Source organism: Danio rerio, chromosome 8 (genome assembly GCF_052040795.2).
Source record: "Danio rerio strain M-AB ecotype USA chromosome 8, GRCz13ab, whole genome shotgun sequence".
In the NCBI taxonomy this organism is placed as follows: Eukaryota; Metazoa; Chordata; class Actinopteri; order Cypriniformes; family Danionidae; genus Danio; species Danio rerio.
In genome coordinates, this window is record NC_141028.1 from 13210443 (window position 1) to 13237213 (window position 26771).

At 34.2% G+C, this 26771-nt stretch overlaps 2 protein-coding genes across 6 annotated transcripts in view; both read right to left on the reverse strand.

The window, feature by feature from the left end:
- The window catches only part of nr1h5 (nuclear receptor subfamily 1, group H, member 5), a 612581-nt gene that overhangs the window by 414294 nt on the left and 171516 nt on the right, over positions 1-26771 (reverse strand). The window lies entirely within an intron of this gene.
- Positions 1-26771, reverse strand: part of pip5k1bb (phosphatidylinositol-4-phosphate 5-kinase, type I, beta b) — an 87513-nt gene that overhangs the window by 48065 nt on the left and 12677 nt on the right. For 3 of the 5 annotated variants that reach the window (XR_015497012.1, XM_087263173.1, NM_001004579.1), the window contains 3 exon segments: positions 6640-6747; positions 6360-6428; positions 2806-2936 (listed from right to left, as the gene is read on the reverse strand). Coding sequence is in view for 4 of the 5 variants with exons in the window: in XM_087263173.1 (XP_087119299.1) it covers positions 2806-2936; positions 6360-6428 (200 nt within the window). In the remaining variant the exon portion in view is untranslated. 5 annotated transcript variants of the gene reach the window in all.

Below are 26771 nucleotides of genomic sequence, written 5' to 3' on the forward strand. Positions count from 1 at the left end.
CATATACACTCTCGGATCACTCAAAAGAGCCTTTTGGGAATCATTTGTGCAAGAATCATCTGTGCAGGTCTAAGCAAAGTCTTACTTTTCTGGTTGTCATTATAAACTTGACTTACAGTGTGTTATTAATGGCTGAATGATGTAATGATCTTAAAGAGACGGCTTGTCCCAAAATTAAAATTGAGTTGCATTCGTATACTACAGGCTAGTAAAACATTAAATGGATAGCTCATCCAAAAATGTACTCACACTCAAGTGGCTGAAAACTTTTATACATTTTTTTTGCTGTTGAACACAAAAGAAGATATTCTGTAGAATGCTAGGGAGAAAAACAGCCATTGACTTTCAAACTATTTTTTTTGTTCCTACTATGAATGTCAATAGCTGCTTTTTTTCCAGCATTCTTCAAAATATATTCTTTTGTGTTCAACAGAAGAAAGGAATTCGTAAAAGTTTAGAACCACTTGACTGTGATTAAATGGTGATGAAATTTAAATTTTTGTGTGAACTATCCCTTTAAATGAAACTGGTTCATAAAATGCATCTAGTTTACGAAATTGGACTGAACGGATATACAGATATACAAGCTGTTCAATCTAAGTCTATTTTCAAATTTGTTTATTTTGTAAATTCCAAAAAATATCTGATGAAAGTTACTGCTAATGCATCTCCGTTAGTCTCTGGTTCAGGGGTCTTTAATGAACTTAATTTATAATGTCATTGCGTGCTTGCTTGTAAACAAACAGGTAGGCCCAGGCTCAGTGGAAATATGTGCCCAGGACAACATTTTTGAGAACCAACAAAAATGTACCGTGGACTATGTTTTATAGCAGGTTTTTTCACAAATCTACTAGAGGGCGCCATGCACATTTTTGACAATGTCAAATACGAACGCTCGTTTCCTCATATGTGCCATTTCTCATATATCCACCAGTGGCCACTGTGTACATTTCTGCACATATTAACATCCTTTTCATGAGAGAAGCATGCCAGCTTGTCATTGTGAATAATATATCAGCTCTTTCCCTAAACCCACCCGATAGTGTTTACAAAAACGCTTCTAATGTGTCCTCACGCTGCTTTATTGGGTTTTATTTTTCCTGGGTGTTACATCGTGGCAATTCTGCATCTCTCTCTCTCTTTCTTTCTCTCTCTTGCGCACACGCACACTCGTTCTCTCCGTCTCACTCCTCTTTTTCGGTTTCTCAGGTTCACCCTTTTTGGATTGCTATTGGCTGTAGGATTGGTCAATCATCATTATCTTGGGTGATGTTGCAGCTTCTGCAGCCAATCTGAGTGGTCGCCAGGTTTTTAAAAGAACAACGAGTGGGTTGCCGGGCGGAGGCATTGTTCTTTGTTTTAATCGATCTGTCATTATTGCTTTTGTTTTTAGTACTTCATATTGCTTTTGTTGATATTGCCTTCTTTGTTTTCATTATTTTTTATTCTTCATCCGAGATCGTTTGTTGATACACTTTGCTTTTTCCCTAGAGGATTTGGAAAGGTAAATGTCACATGACTTACATTCTTACAACACCCTGTGTATAGTCACCCCAGATTTAAAAGTGAGCGCTGTTTTTGTATTTTTCTGTTTGGTTAGGTTAGAGTAGGTAAGTTTTGGAACCAATCAGCTCCACTTTGCCTCACAAGTCTGTGCCGCTCCCAGTGAGCTACTGAGCAAACCAGTCATAGCAGAAAAGCCATCCATATGGAGGTATCGCCCCATAGCATTTTACACGTAAAGTGCAGACATATTTGTCGGTTCTCAAAAATCTACATCAAGGCATATTTTCCCAATTAGCCTGTGTTGGGTAAATCAGTTAATAATAATAAAAAACAAACTGTTTGCATTTTTACAATTCATTGGAAAGAATCAGATTGTCCTTATTTGAAAAGGAGTTGGATTAAAACTAAAAATGTTGTAAATAATGTTCAATTTCTTGCAAGAACTGATTGATTAGCATTTTAAGCCCTCAAATATAATTTATTTGACAGTAGCCAAATTTTTTTCCTGTATTAGTTTTTTTGACTCTCATAGTGCTGGTAGTCGTTGACTTGAATATTATAAATATCCAAAAAAAAAAAAAATCATAGTTTCAGCTAAAAATCTAAAAAAAAAAAAGAATAAATAAAAAATCATTGGGCGACACGATGGCTCAGTGATTAGCATAATGGTTCCTGGTGTAAAATTCTTTTTATTTTTACATATTTGATTTTCTCAGTTGTATACTATGCGCTGACAGCATGGTGGCTCAGTGGTTAGCACTGTTGCCTTACAGCAAGAAGGTCGCTGGTTTGAGCCTCAGCTGGGTCAGTTGGCATTTCTGTGTGGAGTTTGCATGTTCTCCCCGTGTTCATGTCTGTTTCCTCCAGGCGCTCCAGTTTCCCCCACAGTTCAAAGACATGTGCAATAGATGAATTTCATTAACTAAATTAGCCATAGTGTATGTGTGTGAATGCAAGAGTGCATGGGTGTTTCCCAGTGCTGGGTTGCGGCAGGAAGGGCATCTGCTGCGTAAAACATATGCTGGATAAGTTGGCGGTTCATTCCGCTGTGGTGACCCCTGATTAATAAAGGGACTAAGCTGAAAAGAAATTGAATGTAAAAAACATTGCTTGACTGAATTAACAGCACACTGTCATTTCTGTGTGAACTGTCCCTTTAAAAACTTGTTTTGAGAGTCAAATGACAGCATGCTGTCTGACCACACTAAATGCTATAGGAGAGAATTTAAGAAACGTCCACACCAGTTTGACAGCAGCACGTTTAACATACACTGGTGTTCTGCCTGTGTCCATCCATACCTGGGTAAAAACACACTCTCCACCACGTAGAAGTCCTGCATGAGCACATCTCGGTCAGGTTTTGAGGTCAGATTCCCTACGGTGTAGCCGATGCCGAGCTGGATGGCTCCTTTTAGAGCAGATGAAGTAGTCTGAAACAATAATAAAAAAGCAAAACAAATTAGCATAGCGCTTAGTCATTTCGAACCCTGCTCTTATGTGGGTTTCTTGAGGTCATTTTCTCAGACACGCAAGACTAAACCTGCCTTCCTAAATCTCAGTTGGTAAAATAAATGACAGCTGTGGGTCACGTCAAGTATTAGATCAGCTAAAAAATTCTAGAAAGTTCATTGGTAGGGTTTTCTTTATTGATTCTTGGGGTGTAATGGATCACGTTAGATCCATGATTCGTGCGGTTTAGAACACACATGACCCGCGGATCAATACTTTGTTTGTTTATTAATCTTAAATTTTCAAGGATTGCTGGGAGATCGCCTCTCATGCCATTCAAATCACATGTATGAAAGCATTTAGGCTTTCCTGTAAAATGAAATGATGATGGAAGAAGTCGTGGTAGATTATTCGGGATGTGGTGGTGGGTTTCATTAAAGGTGTTTTTTATCACTACTTGTTTGACCTGCCTTAATGCATTCAGTGTAAGCTACATGATTAATCATTAAAAGATTGGGATCTCAACACCCACGCAACATAAATTATAAATGATGGTGATCTGCATATGTCTATAAATCCTTTTAATCGCTGCATTTAAATCTGTGTTTGAAAAACGCGAAAACCATGAAAGAGATTTAGTCTTTTGAGTGGGAGTCAAATAACAGAAGGACTGGGATAACCATTTATAGTTTAGATACAACCATTGTTGTTTATGGTAAAGATTAAAATCATCATCATATGCATTTATTTTGACCCTTAAAAATGAAAGTTTTAGGCAGCATTTACATTCTTTAACTAATAAATGATATCAAAAACATGCTGCTGAATTATTCTTCAAAAATGACACATCTAGCAATGAAATGTGAAGTTTTATGAGTAAATAACTGAGCCATTTATTGAAAATGAGATATAAAATAAAATATGGGTTGTCAAATTATAGTGCTAGATTTATACATTTAGCGTTATCAGCAACAGTAGTACAGTTGTAACAGTGAATTTTTCACATACTGAATAATTTTACTATTTATTTTCATTCATCTGATTTTTTTTTTTTCATTTTATTTGTAATAAAATTACATTTACTAAATTCTGTTTGTTAAAACCAAAAGTGTCTTGCAGTGCTGTTTTTGTAATAAATGAAAGCAAATGACATTTGTCTCCTCCCCTTTTATGGCTGATCCGAAAAATGATCAGATGCGTGACTTAAAACCATAATATGATCTGAACCGTGAGATTTGTGATCTGTTACACCAATAATCAATACCAACATTTACAACATCAACATGCTGGATTTGTCATTGGAAACAGCGAGTGGAAAGCTCATTCTTTACTCAATACAGGCACTGGCGAACGATTTGTTGATATTTTGTGTTTCATCAACATGACACACTGAAACACTGATTTAGTTGCAAATGTCATGACTTTAGAGGCCTTTTTTTTACATTTGGAATTCTATACAGTTGAAGTGAAAAATAATTCGCCCTCCTGTGATTTTTTTATGTATAAATATTTCCCAAATGATGATTAACACAAGGAATTTTCACAGTATTACCTATAATATTTTTACTTCTAGACAAAGTCTTATTTGTTTTGTTTTTTCAACTAAAATAAAAGCAGTTTATGAAATTATTATATTATTTTTTATTTTGATTGCCTACAGAACAAACCATCATTATACAATGATCTGCCTAATTACCCTAACTTGACTAAATAACCTAGTTAAGCTTTTAAAGCTGTATCTTTACTTTAAGCTGTATACTAGTACTAGTAACTTGAAAATATCTAGTAAAACATTATGTACTGTCAATTATGGCAAAGATAAATTAAATGAGCTATTAGAGATTAGATATGAAAACTATTATGTTTAGAAATGTGTTGAAAAAATCTTTCTGGTAAACAGAAATTGGGGAAAAATATACAGAAGGGCTAATAATTCAGAAGGGCTAAAAATTCTGACATCAACTGTAGCATCTTTTTCTTTTTTTTTATAAATTTTAAAATAAAAAATATAAAATATATTATGTATAATATATTTTATTGTTAATGACAACTAATACCATAAAACTTAAATGGTTTATTTTTTACTTAAAATAAAATAAACATGAGATAAATAATACAAAAATTGTTTATAGTTGGCTTTATGGTTACCTTGATGTATCAAATGTATTTGAAAAAGTCAAATAAAAGTAAAAATAAAAGTAAAAATAATATAAATAAATAAAGGAATGACTGTATGAATGAATGAATGAATGAATGACAGTAGCATTATGTTTATAAATAACAATAATAATAGTTACAATATAACATAATAGCAATAATTAAATTATAATAATAACAATAAAAAAATATTGTAAATATTTCCCAAGTGCTGTTTAATGTAAAGAAGATTTCATTCATTCATTTTCTTTTTGGCTTAGTCCCTTTATTACTCTGGGGTCACCACAGCAGAATGGAACATGCAAACGCAACACAGAAACACCAACTGACCCAGCTGAGGGTCGAACCAGTGACCTTCTTGCTGTGAGGTGAAAGTGCTAACTACTGCACCACCGTGTAGCCCGTAAAGAAGATTTTTTTTAACATATATTTTTAAACATAACAGTTTTAATAACTTTTTTAAAAATATTACATTTCAACAGTTTATAAAAATATTTTACTATTTATTTTGCAAGATATTTATATTCAGCATAAAGTGCAATTTAAAGGCTTAACCAGGTTAATTAGGTTAACTAGGCAAGAAAAAAACCTCTTAAAAGAGATAATAATATTGACTTTAAAATAGTTTTAAAAAATTAAGAAGTACTTATATTGCACTAACTAAAAAGATATAAGACTTCTTTAAGAAGACAAAATATTCTAGAAAATACTGTTAACAATTTCTTTGCCCTGTTAAACATCACTTGGGAAATATTTGGAAAAAGTCTAAAAATTTTACAGTAGGGGGTGGCACTGTGGCGCAGTGGGTAGCACTGTGGCCTCACAGTAAGAAGGTCGCTGGTTCGAGCTTCCAGCAAGGCCAGTTGGCATATCTGTGTGGAGTTTGCATGTTCTCCCCATGTTGGTTTCCCCCACAGTCCAAAGACATGCACTATGGGTAAATTGAATAAACTAACTCGGCCATAGTGTATGAGTGTGTGTGTAAATGTGGGAGTGTATTGGTGTTTGCCACAACTGGGTTGAGGCTGGAAGGGCATCCACTGCTTAAAACATTCTGAAATAGGTGGCGGTTCATTCCGCTGTGGCGATCACTGATAAATAAGGGACTAAGCTGAAGGGAAATGAATAAATTTAACAGGACGGCTAATCATTTTGCCTTCAACTGTATGTATGCACAAACACACAAAAAAACATAGCATTCTCCATATTTCAGCAACAAACACAAGACTGAAAAACAGTTGATGCACCTTTTTGTATGTTTTTTCTCTACGGTTATTTCCAGAGCTCCCGACTCCATTGGCATTGGCTGATGACATCTGACAAGACAACAAAGAGTTAAACGTCACACAAAACCATCAGCAGGGCATGTAAATAATCTCCTCAGGCTCCATCCACAAACCAGAAACCATCTGATTTGCAAAAGAGCCCGACACGCACAGCAGGACGTCCTGATGGAGAACTCGAGTGCCTTGTAAATGCAGCAAATGTGTGGTTCTGTTAATAATATATGATGCAATTATGGTTTACCTTGATTTAACCAAGAGCACAGGTGTTGGTGTTTGGTTCAGCGCTGCTGCATTGCGCAGTCATGTGGACCAGAAAGCACAAGAGCAGCTCACAATGATGATGTTCCTCCTGTAAAACCAGAAGGTTAAAGCAGAGTTAATGAGGCAGCGGTTGGTTTTAATGACCGACAACGACGTGAGCATGAGGTCAAGAACATGTCGAGGTCATAATTCAACTCACAATCTGAAGAAAAGGATTGGATTTTATTAATAAGGTCACACATTTTATGTTGTAAAATGTTTTAATTTTATATAGATTAATACTTTTTATATGCATTTTATTAATTGGCTAATACTGATGAGGAGCAATAAATAAGATTTTAAAATATACTAAAATGCAAAACTGATATTTTATATGCTTTTTATTACATTTATTGGTTAATATTGATTTGCAGAAATAAACTAAAAGTTTTTAAAATATATTAAAAGGCAAAACAGAAATTGTATATGAATTATTAGTAATAATATTAGTAATTATTATTAGTAATAATATATTTTAAAATACATGAAAATGTGAAGCTGATATTTTATTTAAAATTTTTATTGGTTATTACTAATGTGCAGTAATAATTAAGATTTTAAAATATATTAATTTTATATGCGTTTTATTATTTTATTGGTTATTGCTTTAACTTTATATTGTAATATCAATACAATTTCAACATGTGATTTAAATAGCTCTATTTGGAAAGATTTCATTGATTAAGATTGACTGGGCTGATCAAGGGCTCTATTTTGACGGTCCATATGCAAAACAGAAAGCGCAGGGCGCAAACGCATTCAGGGTGTGTCATAATCCATATTTTCTAGTATAAGGACGGAAAAATCTGCTTTGCGTCGTGGCGCAAGATCTAAAAGGGTTGAGTTTATTTTCTTAATGAGTTAAAGGGGTGTTTTGAGAATAAACCAATCAGAGTCTCATCTCCCATTCCCTTTAAGTGCCAACTTCGTCGCGCCTTAAGCGCATTTTCTATTTACATGACGTAAAGCAAGTTCACTTTCGCTTTTGCTCTCGTGGATAGGGAAACCTTTACACAGACATCAATTAGCCTATAAATAATTAATTTCGTTTGTTAAGCGCAAAGATTTGTTTCAAAACTATTTCTTAATTAAGTTCTAATTTCCAGCAAACGAATAAATGAACAATAATAACAAAGTGTGATCAAAACACTGAGCTATTTTTAAATACACCTGCTGTGCCCCATACGGTCTAAAACCTGACAGGTGGACAAATCTAAGCTTGTTTTTAATAAAACAAATATAAATATGGATATAATAAATAATACTGCTAATAATAATACACATTACACAAAAGCAAATTGAATACACTGAAAAAGCCTCCCGAGATGAAGAAAGTATGACGGCAGTGGTTTTTAAATTCATGTAGGCTAGAAAATAATATGTTTTTTAATATTTTAATTCTTTATATTCATATTCTATTTATTCAATATATTTCCTTAATATTTTTATTCTTTTTCAAATGTAAAGATATTTGCGTATATCTCCACATCTTGTGTATTAAGCAGTGTAAGCGAGGCGCACTCTGCGCCGGACTTTAGACCGGGTTTGTTTTGGTCTAAAGAAAAGACTATTACAGTTTCTCAAAATAGCAACGCGCCAGCAACGCGTCAAAACACGCCTGCTTTTTTAGACCAGAACGTCTATGGACGCACATATAAGCGCAAATTCATTTGACATTTAAAGAACGCCTTAAAACGACTCTTGCGCCAAGCTGAAACTAGCAAACAATTATTGCGCCGCGCCTTGCGCCACATTGCGCCGGGTGTATGATAGGGCCCCAAGTCTTTTTCTATGCAGCCATCTGCATACATTTTAATAGATCCCAAGCAAAAATAAATAAACAAACAGTGCTTTATGGTTTTCTAGGGAGTCTAACAGTACTTAAGTACAGAAATTGAACAAATGTAAAATGGAATAATCATCATTGCATACATAATTAATAATATATATTTAATAATATCTATATCTTTTAATCTTCCATAAATAATCAAATCTTGCTATTTGAAAATTGCGCATACACACATTGTTATATTGATGTACAAATAAACGATTCATTGTTCAGCCCTAAAGCAAACTGTTTCCACCTTCTTCTTTTTTATTTCTAGTGGTGCAGAAATGACACACTTCACCTTTAAAGCTACAACAGGTACTCATCGACTCTCTCAGTGTGATCTCTGACCACCTAAGTGTGTGTTTGTGGCAGCAGCACTGAATAAACGGTGTGTCGTAAAGTCAGCAGACGGAGAGCAGGGCCTCACAGTTTGTGTAAATGAGGAATAATGGCCTTTTAGAGCGTCTGCATAAACAAACTGCCAGCCTGAGCCCTTATTCAGACTTGTGAAACTCTGCAGAGGGAAAACACTGCAAAAGTCTGGATGTGAATAAGCTGATGATAAGAAGCTGTCTGTGGAGTGTCAGATCCAGAACACAATCCAGAGAATCAAGACCTTAAAATCTACCCTTTTCCGAAGTTCTGTGATGCTTTGTGTGAACTATGGGAGAAACTTCACTGTACAATGCAAACTTGTTTTAGTAAATGAAAACTAAGAATAAAAATGTTGGTCAGAATTAACGCAATCTCACCACAATTTCATTTTATTTTAGTGGTTAATTTGTGTTTTTTGTGTTATCTCATGCGTACATTTTACAATTTGCTCATCTATCAATAAGGGGAAGGGTTAGGGGTGTGTCTATACATATAAACTTGATGCATGCACACACATAAACACACGCACACACATATAAACTAGATCCTTGCATATACACCAACAAAAACAACAATACACACACATACAGCTGAAGTCAGAATTATAAGCCCCCCTGTTTAATTTTCTCTCCAATTTCTGTTTAACAAACAGATTTTTCAACACATTTCTAAACATATTAGTTTTAATAACTCATCTCTAATAACTGATTTATTTTATCTTTGCCATAATAACAGTAAATAATATTTGACTAGATATTTTTTCAAGATACTTCTATACAGCTTAAAGTGACATTAACATCCTGCAACTTAACAAGGTTAACTAGGCAGGTTAGGGCAAATAGGTTAGTTATTGTTTAACAATGGTTTGTTCTGTAAAATATCGAAAAAAATAGCTTAAAGGGGCTAATAATTTTGTCCCACAAAATGTTTTTTTTTTAAATTTAAAACTGCTTTTATTCTAGCCGAAATAAAACTATTAAGACTTACTCCAGAAAAAAAAAAATATTACTGTTATCAGATGGTTTAATTATTATTATTATTACTGTGAAAATTTCCTCGCTCTGTTAAACAATTTAGGAAATATTTAAAAAAGAAAGTAAAATATCAAAGGGGGCTAATAATTCTGAATTCAACTGTATATATACACTTGCTGCATGGAAACACACCCTACATGGATACACACTCTAATCTACAGTACATATGAACTTGATCTATGCATATGCACCCATAAACTCTAGCTAGATTTGCACCAGGCACTTCCATGTTTGTACAGATTAGCTCTTTTATATTTTTATACTTTGTACATTTTGTCTACTGGCACATACTCCATGTCTAAAGTTTTTAAATTTGTACATTTATTTTTATTTTCATAAATGGTTGTGTAAGGATTTCACTGCAAATCATACAGTGTATGTGACAAATATAATTTACATTTAAATGAATATGGAGGTTTTATGCATGCTTATATCAACTGACATGAATTGCTCAGTTATGACATCTTAGGGTGCACTCACATTATGCTATCCGAACCATGCCCAGGCCGTTTTTCCCAGATCGTTTGAGAAGTGTGAGTGCTCTGAATCGGGCTCAGGCACGGTTCACTTGGTCGGCCCTGGCCCGGTTGAAAGAGGTGTGCCATAGCGTGGTTCGCTTAGGCTCAGGCACAGTACACATGTAGTGTGAGTGCAAAGTGCCTCAGAGCCCGGAACTGAAGACGAGCCGTGACTTTGACTGCGTCACCTCATCCCAAACAACTAAAACAATATAAATAAAGAAATCCCCATTGTGCTGAGCACAATGATCATCAATGACGTAAGCGTGCCCAGGCCCGAATGTAATGTAAGTGCAGGCCATCGAGGAAGACGGGAGGGGAGACAAGCGTGCTTTAGCCCGGTTCATGGTACAGTAACTGTACAGTGTGAGTACGCCCTTAAATGCAAAGATGACATTGTTTCTTAAAACAACTTGATATAAACAAATACATCACAACCTGTTTTTGTCTTTGTCATGACAACTTGACATTACAAAGACAACAAAACTTGTCAAAAATCTGTCATAAACATGATAGTCATAAAGCCATTATAAATATGTGTGGAATTTTATAATAGCGCCATTAAATTATTATTTTTTTACCTCAGTGGCACAAGCTACATTTGTCATTAAAATGTGATTAAATATTAGCTATGCTCTTTTTTTAATTACACATTTTAACCTCTTAAGGCCCAGGCTGTTTTTTTTACATGTATTTTTTATTTCCCTTTGCTATTTGGGCTTATTGGAACCTAATTAGAATACAACCTAAATAACATCTTTTGATAATGATGTCCATATATGTGAACTCGAGGTCTGAATTCACTTTTTCCTGACTGTTTTTTAATGCATATATAACACATAATTATATTTTTTTAACAAGTTTTCACTATTAGCGATTAAAAACTAATTTTTTTCCCCCATATTCGACAGTTAAAAATAGAGTTACATTTAGAGGACATTTCAGGATGACACTGTATGTCTTTAACAAGATATAAAACATTTAAAGTATTTTGAATAGCCACTTAAGAGCTAAAATGTGCTGTCCACCTATGTGGCCATTAAAGCCCTATTGACTTTATTCTAAAATGCGGAAGTGCGCCTGTTTTCGCGATTGTCTTAGAACTTCTGATTCAGTCGCCTATGGGAGACATGACTAGGAACAATAAACGGCAGAAAATGGTCAAACTACTTGCTCTACAAACAAATGTTTACATGACTATACAGACCAAGTAGAATAATATAATAAGAAAATATAAAATTTTCATCAAGCAGCGTAACGAGCAGTTTTTAACGTCAAAAAAATGAATGGAAGTGAATGTGACCGGAAATCGCGAGACAAAAAGATTCAAATGGCAGCGCCCACTCGTCGGCGGAGAATAGGAGGTTAAAGCCCTTTCGGAGGAAGAACCCACAGGGAGATCTTTTTTATTTTTAAATACAGTAATATTGCAAAATATTATTAGAATTTTAAACCATCTGCAAAGGTCAGCATTTACTTATAACTGTTAATGTTAACAACTTAATACCTTCTTGCTTTTTTGACTTGATTTTTTTGCAACAATATACTGTCATTATGACAAGTGCAAATTATTATACAAGTAGTGTCAAGATGACATACTACACCATCAGTCAATATTTAACCGTCTGAAAAAATAGCTAAACAAACATCACAACTTGAGCATGTTACGCTCAACCTCAATATCTAGTAAACAAAAATATCTAAAATAATAATAACCACAACATTATTACATTACCTGTTCATCCTATTGACAAATACCTCTGGAAGTCCCTCAATCACCATATTATCTCCAAACATCACAACATGCCGCATATGACGTTCTTCAGTAATCCAGTTAAGAACATCAATAGTCCCATTGTAAGAAGCACAAATAAATGATGTGGCATTGACAGCGAAAAAGACACGGATCATGAACAGGCAAGTGCCCTTTAAAGGTATTAAAGATATGTGACCATGTGCCAGACATTAAGAAGACAGAGAACAGAAAAACACTTATGTTTCTATCACCATAACACTTTAAAAACCTGTCCTCACTTTCTCCCTCTTAATCTATCGCGCTCTTTCTTCTCTTTGTGGTTGCTACGAGTCCAGGTTTAGTGCTTGTAAACAGTGGACGAATTCAAAGCAGGCACTGAGGGGCAAAACCTCCCTCCAAGAATTCATATCGGATGCATATAAAATCTCTATTATTAAAGTGTGTATTGAATTAAAAGTCTCACATGACGTTAAAAAAAGTAAGTTTTGAACAGTACTCAAAATAAAGTATAAATGAAACTGGATGACATCTAGCACATCAAACACTTTCAAGTACTTCAGAAGTATGATTGTTAAAATTAATTTAATTATTTATTATTTAAATAATAATAAAATACTACAGTTGCACGATATGAAAAATATCGATAACAGCTTAAAGACGCCTCTCATGTAGAGAATTAGGTCACATGCATTGCTCAGACTTTAACAGAGTGTAACAATCTTAATGATTCTGTGAGTCCATGTCCAGTCTATCATATCTGTTCTTTAATTTGTATTTTCAATTGGATTGAAGTCAGGTGATTGCCTGGGCCATTCTACAGCTTGATTTTCTTTCTCTGAAAGCATTTGAGAGTTTTCTTGGCTGTGTTTTGGATCATTGTCTCACTGAAAGTTCCTCTCTAGTTTCATCTTCATCATCCTGCTAATATAGATGTTGAACTGAACTAATGTTTGATGAAGGTCAGAGGGGTGATGAAGAACTATTGAGAGATTTCAACTGCTGTCTGGGCATTTTTCACGTGTTCAATACTTTTTCCCTGCTTCATTGCATTTTATTACTTATAATTAGCATTTTATTACACTTAATTTGTAAACTTTAGATTTGTTTTCTTTGCATATATGGATTTCTTCAGTTATTATCAATATCTGGTGAACATTTTAAGTCAACGGCACCTTTAAAAATATGTTTTCTGAGAAAAATGGTAAAGTTTTGAATACTTATCTCTCCCACTGTGTGTATCCTCTTAAGGCCCAAGGTGTTTTTTACATGCATTTTTTATTTCTCTTTGCTATTTGGGCTTATTGTAACCTAATTATAATAATAATCTAAGTATCATCTTTTAATATGATGTACTTTTTGAAAAAAATATGTCCATTTATGTGGACTCGTGGTCTGAATTTACATAAAACTGTTTTTAATGCCCATTTAACAAAGAATGCTTTTTGAACATATTTTGGCTATCAGAGAGTGAAAACAGCATTTTCTTCCCATTTTGGACACTTAAAAATAGTGTTTGAGACATTTCATATGCTGCAAAACATTTGCAGGATGACACTGTATATCAGTCACAAAATATAAAATATTTAAAGTATTTTAAACAGCCACTTAAGAGCTAAAATGTGCTGTCTGCGTATCTGGCCACTAAGCCATAGGAGGTTAAACAGTATATTTTTTCATTTGTCTACAGAACAAGCCCAGTGTTGCCAGATTGGGTGGTTTCCTGCCCAATTGGCCAGTTCTGAATTTGATTGTGCAGGTAAAAAATGACATAGGCGGGTAGAGGTTTCAATGTGTTCATAAGTGAAAGTGCCAAACTGCAGTTAAAGTTGACGAATTAAAAATGAAACACCCGAAATTACATGAAACTCCAGAGGAAACGTGGACATCGAGGTGACGCGATCGAATTAATCGAATTATGCGCTATAACATGTAAAGCAGGATTATGACAAAAACATTCAAAAAGCAACTCATCTAAACACCTTCATCATATTATTGTCCTATTCAGATTAAGGCTAATAATTTGATTACTGATTTCCACGTAAAGGAAGTCAATGTCAGATTTTAACAGTTGAAGACAGAATTATTAGCCCCCCTGTTTATTTTTTTTTTCAATTTCTGTTTAACACGGAGAAGATTTATTCAGCACATTTCTAAACATAATAGTTTTAATAATTCATCTCTAATAACTAAATTATTTGATCTTTGTCATGATGACAGTTAATAATATTTGACTACATATTTTTCAAGACACTTCTATACAGCTTAAAGTGACATTTAAAGGCTTAACTAGGTTAATTAGGGTGACTAGGCAGGTTAGGGTAATTAGGCATATTGTATAACAATGGTTTGTTCTGTAGACTATTGAAAAAATATATAGCTTAAAGGAGCTAATAATTTTGACCCTAAAATTAGTTTTAAATAAATTTAAAACTTCTTCTATTCTAATAAAGTAAATAAGACTTTAATTTATATATATATATATATATATATATATATATATATATATATATATATATATATATATATATATATATATATATATATATATATATATATATAATTAAATAATTAAATTTTTCTTTAAATATACTTTAAAGAAAAAAATATTATCTGACACACTGTGAAAATTTTCTTGCTCCGTTTAACCACATTTGGGAAAAAAAATTAAAGGGGGGCTAATAATTCTGACTTCAACTGTGTGTATATATATATAAACTTTGGCTGATGTTATGTCAAGTCTAACAGTATTCAGGTCCAGAAGTTAGAAAGTCAAATGCAATGCAGTTTTTACTGAATAATTAAATACATATATAAAGTTCAAGGGGCGACACAGTGGCGCAGCAGGTAGTGCTGTCACCTCACAGCAAGTAAGTTGCTGCTTCGAGCCTCGGCTGTGTCAGTTGGCATTTTTGTGTGAGTTTGCATGTTCTCCCTGTGTAGGCGTGGGTTTCCTCCGTTTTGCATATACAGACATGAACCTGTATATTCACATATTAATAGGAATTTGGGTTAATCAGATCAAAAGACACATTTCTGTTTACACCTGGAGTTTAATCAGTCTCTTTTGCCCACTTTACAGCACTTTCCTGACTTCTTTGAAGGAAAGGTGTATAGATGGATACATGTATTGACCTTGCTTAAATAAACTAACATACATGACATACAAATTCAAAGTGAGAGCAGAAGAGGACAGATAGCAGCAGCTGCAAAACAATGCCAAACACTACATGTGTGTGTTACCATCACAGGACATTGTGTTTTTACAGTACATTTTCAGACAGCTAAGTTTAAATCCTACTTTGGCTAGTTTACTTCAATAACACATCAGCTCATGTAGGAATTAGGTCAGTAGGCACAGAGTAGCAGGTCTTTTGTAGCTGTTTGAACACATTTTGAGTACATGAGCGTTTACATTACAAAACCAATAGGGGTGACTGTGTTTACAATGAACTCTGGAAGGGATCAAGACTAGACAAACTCTAAACATTTCAGACCTAATTTACATCTATATTTAGACTCATCCACGTGTGATTGGATCAACAAATGTATTTTTTTTTTTAATGTATATTAACTTTAAATATTAGATCTTTTGATACCCAAACACATTGCCTATCAATAACCTGTCCATCCATCAAGTAACTGTGTGTGGTATAGTAAGTGCACGCTAAAAAAATAAGTTGCTCACTTATATTTTTAAGCTGAACCAATTTGAACTTACATCAATTAAGTTGACTTAAAACATCAAGTTACATCTTGTTTAACCTAAAAAAAAATAATTTGAAACCTAATTAACTTTTTAACTTAAGTTAGAGTAACTTAAAACAGATGTTGTCATGACTTTTTTATAAAGCACATTTTACAGTGGATTGATAATACTGATAAATACTAAATTAGTCTTATTCTCTTAATTTAAAGTGTTCATTCATTCATTCATTCATTTTCTTGTCGGCTTAGTCCCTTTATTAATCTGGGTTCGCCACAGCGGAATGAACCACCAACTTATTTAGCAAGTTTTTCCACAGCGGATGCCCTTCCAGCTGCAATTCATCTCTGGGAAACATCCACACACACATTCACACACTATGGACAATTTAGCCTACCCAATTCACCTGTACCGCATGTCTTTGGACTGTGGGGGAAACCGAAGCACCTGGAAGAAAACCCACGCGAAGGCAGGGAGAACATGCAAACTCCACACAGAAACGCCAACTGAGCCGAGGTTCGAACCAGCGACCTTCTTGCTGTGAGGCGACAGCACTACCTACTGCACCACTGCCTTGCCTAATTTGAACTGTTTTCTAAAATAATCTATGATTGAATAAAATAATCTCTAGCCCCCAATGCTTTATTTCATCTCTCATTATATATATATATATATATATATATAGGAATAGCATTCTGTTTTCAGTTTAATCATTTTAACCTGTGTGATATAGTAGATTGACAATTGTAGTTATGTTTTGTTATACACTATTTTTAGTTATGCTAAAAAAATGGATTAATTAGATTTCCTAATTTTTTTAAGGTAAGTGGTTTCAAACTATATTGACTGAATTTTAACAAACTTTAATTAAGTTAAACATCACTAAATTGAATGTGTTTGTATAAATTCAGCCCAACAATTTGTATAAATTGTTTGCAACCACTTACCTTAAACAAAAACTATTAAGTCCAAATATCGGCTAGTTTAGAACTGCCTTTAAGGCATCAGGATCTAGGTCTTTGTAATTTTCTTTAAAATGTCAGAAAAACATATTTACAGTAAGATGGTCATTTTAGTCAGCTTCAGTGATCAAAAGTTTTTTGTTTGTGTTTTAATATTGACTTTCAAGTGCACATATTCATAAACAAATCCCACAAAACCTTGCCCAAAATAGAACATACAATAGTTTTCTAGCTATCAATTACTTCAGTCTGAATTTACAGGGTTTTGGAAAGGTATACTTTAAAATAAAATAAACATTTGCAAAACACAATTTAATACAAATGCATCCTCCCAAATGTTGCACAGTGTGCGGTCAGCTTTAAAATGTTGCTATGAAGTGTGAAAAAAATATGAGCGAGGGGGCCTAAATTCCATGTCTGTTCGGTTTAATTGAAGGCTTAAAGCCAGAGAACAGGATTAGCAGTGTATCCCTAAAGACACAGGCCTCACGGACGCACTCTTTGTTCTTACTGGAGGTTCTTTCTTCAGTTTGCTAATTGGATACAGTGACAGCGATTACATAACTGGCTTACTGTACTGTGTGAAGGTTTCCAGCTAAAAGCTGTAATTAGATATGATGCTATTAAAGTCATTTGAGAAGAATAAGTTGAGCTAGGACAATAAAGCTTCGCTTATGAATACAATGAAGCTGTAAATACTAATTACTGCTGTACAGATGCAGTTTAGAAGGAGGAACAGTCAAACTCTGAGGGGAAAATGAATCACGGTTATCATACTGCTCAGGAAAAAATGAAGAGACCGCTTCAAAGTTTTTGAATTTCAAATGGTTTCACGATTAAGTGTTTAGAGTAAAATTCTCATTCAAAATAAGAATGTTATCAACTTTAATAAGACTGTTTTTACTTCATAAAGATTATCATCAAATAATAATAATGTCAATACTAAATATTGCATTTTCAGACCAAAAATATTAATTAATACATTTCACAAAATGATTTATTTTTTTACTTAAATGTGTTTTGAAACCATCTTTATTTTTTATATAAACTACTGTTTTTATAACCAGTTCAAATGAGTCAATGTCCAGTTTGTGTTTTGTTGTCTAAATAAGAGTCATTTATTTTGAATTGAGTTATTTGTGTTTGATTTAAAAAGAAATGACTCGTATGAGTCCGAGATTGGAATTTAGGTCTCAAACTCAATTCCTGGAAAGCCGTAGCTCTGCACAGTTTTGCTCCAACCCTAATTATCTATTAATAGATTTTTAGATTAGTTGTGTTTGATTAGGGATAATGCAAAAAAAGAGTTGCGGCCCCCCAGGAAAGTTTGAGACCTTTGCATCGGAATATGATTAATGTGTTTGATCCATTAAAAAGAAGCAACTTATTTGAGCTATAGTTATGAATATGGTGAATGTGCTTGATTCACAGGCGACGCAGTAGCACAGTCTAGTAGTATAGTGCTGTCGCCTCACAGCAAGATGGTTGCTGGTTCGAGTAACCGCTGGGTCAGTTGGCGTTTCTGTGTGGAGTTTGCATGTTCTCCCCGCGTTCGCGTGGGTTTCCTCCGGGTGTCCCCCACAGTCCAAAGACATGTGATACAGGTGAATCGGGTAGGCTAAATTGTCTGTAGTGTATGAGTGTGAATGAGTATGTATGGATGTTTCCCAGAGATCAGCTGCAGCTGGAAGGGCATCTGCTACATAAAACATTGCTGGATAAGTTGGCGGTTCATTACCCTCTCGCGACCCCAGATTAATAAAGGGACTAAAGCCGAAAAGAAAATGAATGAATGAATGTTTTTGTTTCACTAAAAAGAAACAACTCATTTGAGTCATTGTTATGAATATGGTGAATGTTTTTGATTCACTAAAAAGAACCGACTCATGAGAACTGTTGTTCAGTTCATGTTTTATTGACTAAAACTAACCTATTCATAAGATTCAATCCGCAGTTTGTGTTTTGTTGAGTCATGTGTTTTGTTGATGACAAGAGTCATGTGTTTTGGACGGATCTGTTTGTGCTTGATTCACTAAACAGAAACGACTCATATGAATCACATGTTGGAATATAAATGTGTTTGATTCACTAAAAAGAAACAACTGAAGTGAGTCATGATTATAAATATGGAGATTGTGTTTGATTCACTAAAATTCACCTCAACACTGTCGCCACTGGCTTTCTTGGTTTTGAGACTTGTGGATGGATTTGCTCTTCAGTGTTTGTACTTTCAGCAGTGAAAATTAAACCACGCTGAACTAAACTAAACTGAACTTCAACTCTGAAAAAAGAAATGGCACAGTTTCAATTTACTAGAATTTCTATGTTAGGCTGCTTTGACACAATCTGCATTGTAAAAGCGCTATAGAAATAAACATGACTTGAAATTATTTTAAAAAGAACCTACTCAGAACTGCAAGTTTGTGTTTGATTGACCAAAAGGAACAAGCTCATAAACTGCATGACATTACTGCATCATAGTCACAGTGCAGTAAAATATTTACCATGTTAAATGATTCTTTGTCCGCAAACATGATTAGGACACAGTGTCCTGCTTCAGGTAGCTAAGATGGCACAAACGTTTGGTAACCCTCAAGTATTGCAACTCTGGAGTAAAGTACGCTTATGAATTTTTCTCAAGCTGTTTATACCTCTCTACCTTTCCTTTTATTTCTTTTCTGACATTTGACTCGCCCAGGGAATCGCTCTGCCCTTGCTACGACGGGAGTCTTTCAGCAGTTGCTCTGCTTGATCACCTTGCTCACATCGCTCTGTTCATGCAGAGTTGAACTCGCTTAGAATAGTAAACAGAAGCATAGTCTGAATGTGGTCCCTTTCGCTTACTCATTGCTCCTTTGCTTTATCTGGTTCTTCCTCCTCTTGACACTCCCCTGCTGCTCCTTAGAGGTCTCCAGATAAGCTCCACAGCCCGCCTGAATGAAAACACTTCTTTTTGCTGATAGCAGATTAGAGAGAGAGAGAGAAAGAGAAAGGACTGGAACTGATGGCGAAGGGATTGCCAATGTCACAATGTGGATTTCATACTGGTGTTGTGTTGAGATGCAGTTAGATATGATGTAATGCTGTTAAACCAATAGTAATAAGACTATATTGTTCTGTTTTTGATTTACACTCGCAAAATGACTTTTGCTGCTTGTTCAAACTATTTATTTAAAATGAGGCTAGCTTGGCTTGGCACAGAGGCTCAGTGGTTAGCACTGTCACCTCAGTGTCTCGGCTGGGTCAGTTGGCGTTTCTGTGTGGAGTTTGCATGTTCTCCCTGTGTTCATGTGGGTTTCCTAAGGGTGCTCCGGTTACCCCAACAGTCCAAAGACATGTGCTATAGGTGGAGTGAATAAACTAAATTGGCCATAGTGCATGAAGGGCATCCGCTAAGTAAAATATATGCTGGATAAGTTGACGATTCATTCTGCTGTGGCGACCCCTGATGAAAAAAAGGATTAAGTAGAAGGAAAATGTATTAAAGTTAAAAATAAGTTATTTTCAAAAATGTACCATTTTTAAAATTCATGTTCAAACATGAAACATGCATCATGTTGTCATACTGTAATACAATTGATTGAATTCAATACTGGTAATATTCAAATGTGATTTCTGAAATATTGATAAAAACGTGAAATATTTGTCATATTTGCTATTGTGCAAGATTTAAATGTAAGATTTTTTATTTAATAATTTCTCAGTTTTTGACAATTGAGTACAATTATTGAAATAAAACCTTAAATTTGTTTAAAACAAATTTATTTCAAGCACTTTCAAGGACTTTTTAAAGCACCATTAATTTTAAATTAAGCACATTTGTACTTCATACCGCAACATATATAGCGTCATTGTAAGTCCCTCCTTTATTTAACATTTTACTTACGCTAAATATTTTTGTAAAAATGTAATTAGTTAGGGCCTAGGAGTGTTTTTGAGCAATTTACAGGCTATATGTCTGAAATTCAAGTACTTTCAAGAAGTGTGGGAACTAGGGCTGTGCGAATAATCGAAAATGAATTACAATTGTGATTTAAAATGTTGCGATTAACGAATTGAAAGAGGCTGCGATATGAAATATACATTATTCAATTTCCCCAGCCAAGAGCAAATGCATGCAAGGCATCTGTGGGTGACAGTTTTACCTAAGTGTTTTGCCTGAAAAACCAACTAAGTGAGCAATTTCATTCTGCCCTATCAGAGTTGCGCAACTGAACTATGCATAACTCATTAAAATAGAATTAATAGATGAATTAACATCAAAGAAAAACAGGACATCGGTTATATAGGAATGTTTTGGTTTCAAAGTGACCTAAATTTAAAGTTTAATGTTTCAATAACTTCATATAAATTCGGTGTGCATTCACGGCTCGCGATGCAGGTATGTGCGTCATCCGTAGTGACTAACTGTAATGTAATGTACCAAATAAATAAATATAATTTGTCGTTTCATTTTCATAGGACTGTTACATATATAGATGCATTAGTAGCAGAATTTTAAAGCTGTTTAATGATTTAAATGCTTCTTATTGGATATTACGTCATCTAAATTGACTATACGCATGACTTCATGGAGACCTAATTACAGTTTGATTTAAGAACATGTTAACAAATTTAGTTACAAACTAGCTAGTACTTATAAAAAGCCCCTAGTGTGGACTTTACCTTCCAGTTTAAGAAAGAACTTCAAAAAGCTGGTGCAACTCTACACAGGATATAACTAATGCCATAGCGCACTACCTCACTAAAGACACGGTGCCTTTTAATGCAGTGACCAAAGAGGGATTAAAAAACTCATCTAAATGCAGGATAGGAGAAATACACTTCTGTCTCGCACCTATTTTAGCCATTTTGGAGTACCACAGCTGTACGTTTAACGGCATGATATTTTTTTTAGAATCTGTGATAATTATTTTGTTTAAGACAATATGAGCAACAGAAAGGCTCTTGTCAGCCATAATAGTTTGCTGAGTGTTCTGTATTTTTATAATTGCTATTTTTTTATTTGTATAATAAGCTACACTGGCGAAGCAGTGGCGCAGTAGGTAGTGCTGTCGCCTCACAGCAAGAAGGTCGCTGGTTCAAGCCTCGGCTGTGTCATTTGGCGTTTCTGTGTGGAGTTTCTTGCATGTTCTCCCTGCGTTAGTGTGGGTTTCCTCCGGGTGCTCCGATTTCCCCCACAGTCCAAAGACATGCGATACAGGTGAATTAAGTAGGCTAAATTGTCCTTAGTGTGTGAGTGTGAATGAGTGTGGATGGATGTTTCCCAGAGATGGGTTGCAGCTTGAAGGGCATCTGCTGTGTAAACCGTGCTGGATAAGTTGGTGGTTCATTCCGCTGTGGTGACCCCAGATTAATAAAGGGACTAAGCTGAAAAGAAAATGAATGAATGAATGAACTACACTTACAAATCTCCCTAATTTAGATTCAACTTGTTTACAGAAAGGTAAGGTCATTTTATTTGTGTTTGCTGTTTGCTTAAGAAAAAAAAGTAGTTAAAATGTTTAATTTCTAAATATTCATAAACAATAATGTTTAAGTAAGTTAATATCTTTTCAGTTCCTTTTTTTAACGAACACACACTGCACTGCAAAACCAAAATATTTTCCAAAAAAAAATTTAAAAAAATAAAAAATAATTAAATACAAAAAAACTAAAATGCACAGCCCGAGTGGGAAACCTAAATATTAGGAAACTTACACGTCTGTTAACCAAGAAACTGATTTTTCTTATCAACAAATTGAAAGCATTTTGATTTTTTTCAGTAAATGGTTGTGTATTGAGCATCTCTTCTTCTGAATATCTCATGCAACGCTTATAGCAGTATGTGCTCATTCAACCCAAAGTATGACAGAGGTCATTTAACTCCATGCCTACTGCACAACTTCCTGTCTGTAACATGCAATGACTTCACAGACACAGTAAAGGGAAGTGCATAATGGTTTTCTTATCACAGGTCTGGACCTCAGCCAGGCTGCGAGGGGAACAGCGAGTCCAACTCCATCCTGGTACACCATTATCAGATAGCAGTGTGATAAAAGTGCATGAAGAGGCTTATTATGTGCTCGTGGTAGACCCCCACCTTCCATATCTTTCGCTTATGCCTCATCAGCTTTCAAAACATTTTCGCTTTGTCCTTGGAGAGTTAAAGAGTGAATAATTATTCTTATTTCTTTTTTTGAAAAAAAGGGGAATCCTTGTTTTGTTTGTGTTTCTGCATAGAATGTTTGCTTCAGGTTCATACAGTATTTGAATAAGTAACATATGTTATTTTTATGATCACCAGCAATCTAGCAGTTGCAGATCGCTGGAGAACTACAATTCTGCCACTGAACTAAACTACCACTCCTGCGAGTCCTGCCACAGCTCACAGTCATCTGGACACTGACAAACACACACACATCCAGCTGACACTCATCTTCATTGATTACCTGGACTATATATACACCACACTTTCACACAAACTTTGCTGAGTCTTGTTTCTGATTAGAGCATCACATAAGCATTATCTTTGTCTTGCCTTCACATGGTTTTGACCTTAGCTTTGTTTTACTGTTTATGTTGTTTTGCCGCCTGACCTGACCATATGCCTGCTTTTGACTGCGCTCTTGGATTTCCTGTATGCTCCTGTTTGCCCCTGGTTGACTGTTGCCTGCCTGACTATTCTTTGTAATAAACTGCACGTGGATCCTCACCTCTGTTGTCTCAGACACTTACATGACAGTTATGATGCTCTCTGTGTGTTTTCGAAAAAGTGAGTGAATTTTTTTCAGACAAATTTTTTTAATATTCCCAAGCATTGTTTATTATCCCTAGAAACATGTAATAAAAAAGTAATATGTGGTTCCAAAAGATTGATTAATGTCTTTGAATCATTTAGATGGACTGGTTAATAAGAGAAATTAGTTCTGGAATCAAACTACTCACGATGTGCTGTATATGATTTGTCAAGAAAGTGAAAATCAAAGCCTTTTCATTCTTTTTGATTTACTGTAGAGATGAGATTCATAAGAGTTCTTATCCAGTTTGAGTATCATTGACTACAACAAACTAATTCCTAAGAGTCATTATGTGTTGCTGACTAAAAAGAGCCATATTAAAAGAGTTATTCCTTTAGGACTGCACTGCATTTGATTTACTAAAAAGAAATGACTCATACATTTAAGAAGAGGATGTGCTGTTTGTTTGATTCACTTAATAGTAAAAATGAATGAAATGTGGTAGAAATATATAGAAATTTCATTTACTTTCTACTGTATTGTTAATCTGGAGACCACAATCGCCATTTTTTTACTTTAAAATTGACAGATTTGTTCTAACAGTTCCCTTGGATGCACTGATTTTATCAATTAAAGACAATTAAGAAATCAACTTCTATAGGTTTGTTTGTTGGTGTTTCTGTTTTCTAACTGAATACAGCACATGTGGGTAATAAATAAAAACTAATGTATATATTATAATTTGTTTTTTTGAAGAGTTTATTTTATTTGGTCCGTCAAAATTCTTTGGATCCCGTCAGTTTGATACCAAATGAAGTGTTGCAGATGGTGCCCGAAAAAGGACCAAAGAAAAAAAAACAAACAAACAAACAAACAAATGAATCAAACAATGAAAACAAGTAACATTTTGAATGTAAATAAAAAAGACAAATGCAGGTCTATGCAAAAACCAAATGACAATGAGGACCAATAAGACAACACGATTCTGTACAGTTTTGTAAGACAGTCTTTGCTTTAAAGTCCTGTTGATCCAAACAGTAAAAAAGTGGATGAACTTTACATATCTATATTACTTTGTTCAGAACCTGTTTCTTAGTTTCCTTTTACTGTAGATTTCTTTACAAATGCTGGATTTTCAAAAATATTAAAAGTAAGATGATGCTGTGTGCTGACTAGATTGGATCTGGCATTAATGTCGCACCAGAGAAATGCTTATAACTGTGTTTCCCATTAAACATACTAGTCACAAGACTCTAAAAATCCAGTAGCCATTCAACTGCCTTTTATTAATCACCACAGACCACCATGGTTAGTTTTGTATTAAAATCATTTGGTTGAACTGTTCTTTTAGTGCTGCTATTCAGCCAGAACATACCAAGTTGTTCAGAAGTGAAGACATTTCTAATGTCATTTTATAATTCCATATCAAATAAATGCTGTTCTTTTGAACCTCTTATTCATCAACAAACCAGGAAAAAAATGTTCCAGCTGCCAATCAAGGTCAAAATTAAACACTTTAGATATGCAAAATACAATTTCCACTGCGTATGACATATGGAAAGCATTTCCAAGTTCTCTCAGGTTGTCATAAGGGTATTTGCTTTTAGAAAGGCATATGGTATATGAGATGTTTGAACCTGATCATAAGACTCGGTAACTAAAACAAAAAGGCCCCATGACCAAGCCCAGTCTGTGCGGGGGACAAATAACTCGCTCAGTTTGTATTTGACAATAAGAGCCTTTCCAGGAGCCTGTTGTTGCCCGCTGGGGACACGTTGCCATTAGAGGCGACTGATGCTTTTTTGCAAAATCAAAAGAACAGGAAATGCATGTCTAGATTCCATTGTTGTTACGAAAGCAGCGCGATCAACAACATCCCCTGCAGCTCCTTTCGTCTACAACGTCTCCAAACAGTTAACACGCACTGCTCTCTGACATTTAACACCAAATGTGAGAATGTTGGTCCAGTCCTACACAAAAAGCAGCCAATCGCTACAACAAACTCAGTGACAGGCATTATCCAGCAGGGTGGTATTGCCCTCCCACTCTCGTCTGAGTAATCACTTTGCACTTTTAACTCAGACACAGTGGTGTTTCTTGCAAAAGCAATTAGGGATTACTCACATTCCCCTAAGTGTTAAATGAGTTTTTCAGCGAAACAACAAAAACTGTATAACATTTATTAGTTCTCATTTATTTTGTTTTGAACAAAAAACACAGTAAACTTACTTTTGATTCTTTATTAAACATTGTGCTGTTTATGTGTATAATCAATTATTTATCAGTGCAATATTATTTTGTGTTCTCTTGAGGTGGTGCAATACATGGAGGTATTGTAGATTACTGTGGTCTTTAAAGGGGATCAATTATGCCTCTTTTTGTATATAAGTACATTATATTATAAGTTTATAGAATGAAAGAAAGTTTCAAAATACCAAACAAATTATTTATTATCCTGCGGTAGATGGCCATTTTGGAAGTGGAAGCAAAAACATGCTTTTTTGTGTGTATTTCTTTAATGCCTCGTTTCCACTAAGTGTTATGGTTCAGTTCGGTATGGTACGGGTTACCTTTATCAGGCTTGTGTCTCCACTAGGGATGCTTGATTATGGGAAAAATGGAATCATACACACATCATATATATATATATATATATATATATATATATATATATATATATATATATATATATATATATATATATATATATATATATATATGTATATATGTATGTATATATATATATATATATATATATATATATATATATATATATATATATATATATATATATATTTATATATATATATATATATATATATATATATATATATATATATATATATATATATATATATATATATATATATATATATATATATATATATATATATATATATATAAATATTTCCCAAATAATGTTTAACAGATTCAGGAATTTTTTTTACAATATTTCCTATATAATTTGTTTTCTGGAGAAAGGCTAATTTGTTTTATTTTGGCTAGAATAAAAGCAGATTTAAAATTTTGTAACCTATTTTAAGGTCAATATTATTAGCCATGTATTTTTTTAATGTCTGCAGAAGAAACTACTGTTATACAATGACTTGGCAAGTTACCCTAATTAAGCCTTTAAATCGCACTTTGAATCTGAATGCTTGTATTTTGAAAAAAA